The sequence below is a fragment of the Elephantulus edwardii genome, unplaced genomic scaffold, assembly GCF_000299155.1.
Source record: "Elephantulus edwardii isolate Elephantulus edwardi_28Jun2011 unplaced genomic scaffold, EleEdw1.0 scaffold00014, whole genome shotgun sequence".
NCBI lineage: Eukaryota > Metazoa > Chordata > Mammalia > Macroscelidea > Macroscelididae > Elephantulus > Elephantulus edwardii.
Genome location: NW_006399764.1, coordinates 16,525,846 through 16,531,845, shown reverse-complemented (window position 1 = coordinate 16,531,845; position 6,000 = coordinate 16,525,846). Strand labels below are relative to the sequence as shown.

The 6,000-nt window shown below is 38.9% G+C and overlaps 1 protein-coding gene across 1 annotated transcript in view; it reads left to right on the top strand.

Moving 5' to 3' along the window:
* CCDC171 (coiled-coil domain containing 171) overlaps positions 1 to 6,000 on the top strand; it is a 313,076-nt gene that overhangs the window by 148,730 nt on the left and 158,346 nt on the right. Inside the window, exons 18-19 of the mRNA XM_006881285.1 lie at positions 4,416 to 4,639; positions 5,210 to 5,392. Coding sequence (XP_006881347.1) covers positions 4,416 to 4,639; positions 5,210 to 5,392 — 407 coding nt within the window. The remainder of the gene's footprint in view (positions 1 to 4,415; positions 4,640 to 5,209; positions 5,393 to 6,000) is intronic.

The window sequence follows — 6,000 nt, the reverse complement described above, 5'->3', positions numbered from 1 at the left end:
GTTGTTTACAACTTAATCTTCAAACCGAGATCATGGCTCCTCAGCAATTTGGAGAGGTCCCTGATCGCAGACCTTCTCAATGCAGCGCATCTCCTGAACTCCTGACTGCTTGGACCAAGGATGTTGATTGTGGATCCAAGTAAGATGAAATCATTGACACTTTAAATATTTTCTCAATGTATCATGATATTCCGTCTGTAATGGAATATGCAGTGACATACTTCAACAAGAAGATGCAGCCCTGCATGTGCTCACCAGACTGTACCAAGACATCTGGAGGGTATCTACCTTGCCAACTGAATAGAAGACTTCCATATTTCTTCCCATTCCCAGGAAAGGTGATCCAACAGAATGTGGAAATTACTGAACAATATAATTGCTATCACATGCAAGCAAAATCTTGCTGAAGATTACCCAAAAATGGCTAGAACAGTACATCAACGGAAAACTGCCAGAAATACAAGCTGAGTTTAGAATTGGCTATGGTATTAAGGGCATCATTGCTGATGTCACATGGACCTTGGCTGAAAGCAGAAGAGAACCAGAAAAATATTTGTGTTTTATTGAGTATGCAAAAACATTTGACTGTGTAGATCACAACAAATTGAAAAGAATGGGGATCCCAGGACACTTGATTGTACTCAAGCGAAACCTATACCTAGACCAAGAGGTTGTCATCTGAATAGAGCAAGAGAACACTGGTTCAAAATCAAGACAAGAGTACATCAGGGCTGTATCTTTCCCCCATACCTTTTCAATCTATATGTAGAACAGATCATTTGAGAGACTGAACTTTATGAAGAAGAATATGGGATCAAGATTGGAGGAGGACTCATCAAGCAACCTACATTAGGCAGATGACAAAACTTTGCTCGCTCTAACTTGAGACACTTGCTGCAAAATATGAAGGGCCACAGTCTTCAATACGGATTACATCTTGACATCAAGAAAACAAAAATCTTCACCACCAGACCAAAGGGCAGCATCATGATAGATGGAGAAGATTGAAGTTATTAACCATTTTATGTTGCTCAGATCCTCAGTCAGCACCCTTGGCACCACAGCCAGGAATTCAGAAGACAGGTTGTATTGGGAAAATCTACTGTCAAGGACCACTGCAGAGTGCTAAAGAGCAATGATGTCAGTCTAGAGACTAAGATGCACTTGAGCCAAGCCATGGTCTTCTGAATTGCTTGCTGTGCATCTGAGAGCTGGACAATAATGCCAAGAATTGATACCTTTGAGCTGTGGTGCTGGAGAAGAGTATTGAACATATCATGGATTGCCAAGAGAATAAACAGGTCTGCTGGGTGAGGGTGAAACCAGCTTGCTCCTTGGAGGCAGGGATTTTGGAATTCCATCTCATGCTTTTGGCATGTTGCCAAAGGGGCCAGTTCTTGGAGAAGGATGTCATACTTGGAAAGGTGGAAGGTCAGTGTAAGAAAGGATGACTCTGGGTGAGACAGACTGACACAATGACAGTGACACTGGGGCCAGGTATGTCAGAGATGGTGGTTAGCTCAGGTTAGGGCACTGTTCAGAGCCATTGTTCATGGGGTCACTGTGAGGCATAGTCGACCGAAAGGTGCTGAAAAACAACAACAACATCATCATGATGTTGCTTATTGGTTCTGTGGTGAAGATTTTTGCCTTATGATGTTGAAATGTAATCCATATTGAAAATTGTAGTCTTTGATCTTCTGCAGCAAGTGTTTTAAGTCAGTCCTCACTTTCAGCAAGGGAGGTTGTGTCATCTGCATATTGCATGCAGTTTGTTGATGAGTCTTCCTCTGATTCTGATGCTACATTCTTTTTCAGAGTCCAGCTTCTCAAATGATTTGTTCAGCATACAGATTGAGTATGTAAGGAGATAGGATAGAGCCCAGACACAATTTTCATGAATTTAAACCGTGCAGTATTCCCTTGTTGTGTTCAGATAACAGCCTCTTGGTCTAGGTACAGGTTTCATGTGCACATAATTAGGTGTTCTGGGATTCTTATTCTCAATGTTTGACATATTTTGATATGATCTACACAGTGAAGTGCTTTTGCATAGTCAATGAAACACAAGCAGACATTTTTGCGGCCTTTTTTTTGCTTTCAGTTTGGAGGGTGGGAGTCAGAAAAGGAAGACCCTCAGGGAGTTGTACTGACACACTGACTGTACCCAATAGACTTGAGCACACTGGAGATTGTGGGCTGGCACAGTGTCTGTTGGACATGCACTTGCTGTGAGTTGGAGGTGACTCAATTCACCTAACAGTAAACAGCCAATGATTCCGAAGATTTCTCATGTGTTTATTGGCCAATTGAATTCTGTCTTTAGTGAAGCATCTCTCATATACTCTGACCTTTTTTGTTTGTTTAGCAGTGTTACATAATGTGCATTCTAGAACACCAGACCTCTTTTCTCTCATTTGTCATTTTCTTGTTGAGGTGTTGGAGTTTTCTATAATTTCAGAGATTGGTCTCTCGTCAAATATATTGTTGCCAAATATATCCTCCCCCTTCTGTAGGTTTTCTTTTTACTCTTTTAGAGAAGTCTTTTGATAAGCATAAGGTTTTAACTTTTTGGATGGTCTCCACTGAGTTTTCAAAGCCATGATCTTTTTAAAAGCAAGTAATTCTTTCTTTTAAGGCACTTCTGGTGGATTTGAACAACCAACCTTTCAGTTAGTAGTTAACTCTTTACCATTTGCACCACCGAGGGACTCCTACTACTCATTTGCAAGTCCAGTATACCCTTTTTTTGTTGTTGGGGGTGGGGGAGGCAGGCTATTGTATCTCATCTTTCTGAGTATTAGGACTTCTTTTTTGTTAAGAAAAATAGACTTCTCTTTCCCTACATTATAGCTGTGCTTTTAATAGCAGTTGGATTCCAAAAGACTTCTAATTCTATTGGTTACAACATTGTGTTGTTGTTAGATGCTGTTGGGTGTGACTTATCGTGATCCTTTTAACAACAGATCTGAACCCTGACCTATCTTGTGTCATTCTCATCGTCTTTGACATACTTGAGCCAATTGCGCACTCACTGTGTCAATCCATCACAATGAGGGTCTTCCTCTCTCTCACTGATCCTCTACCATTCTAAGCATGACGGAGTAGCCTCTCATAGCAACATGCCCAAAATGTGTGAGATGAAGCTTTGTCATCCTTGCATCAAAGGGTCCTTTTGGATGTACTTTATTTAAGCCATATTTGTTTGTTCTTTTGTCGGTTCATGGGATATTTACTACTCTTCTCCAACACCACAGGTCAAAGGCATCAATTCTTCTTTTGTCATCCTTATTCATTGTTCAGCTTGTGTTTAGAACTCAATGCATCAATAACTGATAGACATAAATTTTACAAAGGGGGAATTTTATCCAATTATTAATCTATATTGTATGTGCAATATAAAATATCCTAAAACTATGGTTTTGAAGTTCTGCTTGCTAAATGAACTTTGGAATTTAATCTTTCTTTTACTACATTCATATTAGAGCAAATTCAAGGCGCCACACACTTGAGCACAGAAGACCTCGGTGAGAAGGGTCTTTATGACATAGGAAACCACTGATTGAGCGTCTTCTCGGTCAGGAGTGCTGTTTGTGCTTCTGATATAAAGAAAGATTTAAAAGAACTCCAGCAGTAAAAGCTTCTGACATGTAAATGGTCTACTACTAAATTGAAATAATCTCTTCATACTTGTCATTTTACATGGATAGTATCATAAGACAAGTAATGCCAGATTAAGACCTGCCTAGCAGAGGGAAAACGAAATTACACGACTTTTATTAAGGCATAAATAAACCTATTAACTGTTATCTGGAATACCAATTAGTAGAAAGAGCACTGACAATTTTATTTATCAACATTAAACACAATTATTAATTACAGACCTGACGAATCTAGCTGTAAGCAGGCCACGGTGGCTGTGCTGGGACCGTAAGTCTATTACATGAGAGGGATGGTTACCAAAATCCTGTGGGGAAATAAGTAATTGGAGTTGTAAAATTTTAATTGCCTCAGAATGAGGCAAATTATATTTTCTTGTCTGAGAATATAAATAGTATGGCATTAAGGTAACAAGCTCCACTAGTTGTAAACAGAAAATGAATTTATGTTGGGTTCTGGAACAAAGGAAAGAATGATGGCTTTTTAGTGGGCTAGTCTTCGGTGTGAATGGCATCTTGTTAATACGTGCAGACTGTCTTTAGATAGATTGCTGGGTAGGTGAGTCATTTCCTGCATTCCTTAATTCATAGTGAAAATTAATGTGGGAGCAGAGATGTTTTAATACATCACTGCAAGTGAATGGGAAATATGTGGCTGAGAAAGTGTTTTTCATTGTGCTTTGCTTGGCACTGTCATGAAATGAGCATGAGGTAATTCACATGTTTGTCTTGTCTTTTTAAAATTTTTTGTTGAAGATCCAAATTCCAGAATCTGTGGACATTTGCTCATAGGTGCAGCCAAGAATTCTTTTGCAAAACTCATGGATAAAATCAGCTTGGCCATGGAGAGCATACCTCTGCACAGTAGGAGCATTACGTACGTAGAGAAGGATTCCCTGGTTCAGAGGTTGGCCCGTGGGCTCCATAAAGTCAACACGCTGGCCCTGAAGCATGGTCTCCGTAACCACGTGCCTATCATGGTATGTATTCAAGTTAATACAATTGTGGCCTCAGCACTTTGAAATCAGGGTTGTTTCAGTCAAACTTATTTGGAATTGGAAACAATTGTACTTGGATGTAGTTAGATTTCCACAGAACTTGTAAATAAAAGTACTTTAAAACAAATGCCTAAAATATCAAGATACAAAAGTTCTGGGGTAAAAAAAAAAGTTCTGGGGTTTGTTCTGAGCTCATTTTCCTTGATAACGGCCATAGAATTATGTGAAATATAAACAGATATCAATAACATTTTCTAGCCATTTAGCCTATATTTGTTTATTTCATAGAAGTCAGAGTATAGTGTCATAAGAAATGGAGCTTTCATCTCTGAGTTTCAGTAATAGTATTATTTATTTAAATTTAAAACAATTTTTTAGTTGTGTGTTAGATACAAGTTAGCAAATTACTTTTCTATTCAATAGTTTTCACATATTTGGTGTGGTTTTCTGCACTACCTCAGTTGTATATAATTTGGAAAAAATGATTGTTTGTGTAGATTTATTACTAAATTTGTACTTACTGTGCATAATGTTACTCTTCCCTACCATCAGAAAAGCACAGCATCGTTACAGAAGCAAATATTTGGATTTACGCAGAGGTTGCATGCAGCTGAAGTAGAGCGCCGCTCGCTGCGCTTAGAGGTCACAGAATTCAAGCGAAGTGTGAATGAAATGAAAAAGGAACTGGACAAGACCCAGAGTCTCCAAATGCAACTAAATGAGTTTAAGCAGTCTGTGAGTATATTTGATTTTCGGAAATAGGGCTTTGGTGAGCTCCTCTGGTATGTGTGTGCTTATGTGTAAGTATGTAATATTTACAGTCCTATTTATAATACATGTACATGCCCTCTTAAAAATGAGGGTGGTCTGGTGGCAGAGTCCACAGGGAGCTGCCTTTTTGTCCTAAAGGCAGCATCTCTCTGGTTTCTCTAATTCACCAGCGACTCTTGGGGAGAATGAAGGCAGTCGCTGTCTATTCTGTGTACGGCCTCAGAAAACCCTCTACAGGGTCAGCTATGTGTATATATGTTGTTGTTGTTAGGTGCCATCAAGTCAGCCACCACTCACAGTGACCCACCACTCACAGTGACCCTACAAACAACAGATCTGAACCCTGTCCTATCCTGTGCCATCCTCAGCGTCTCTGATACACTTCTGTAGATATATAAGTGAAATATAATATATATAAATCTAGACATATATATTCAGATATTTAGTAATTTATAGATAATATCTTTGTCTTCATATTTAATTTGCTTTCTCAAAATAGCTAAAAGTCCTTTTAAGAAGATTTTTTTCTTCTTTTTTGGAACACTTTCTTTGTGAAAAGCCTCTATTTGTGA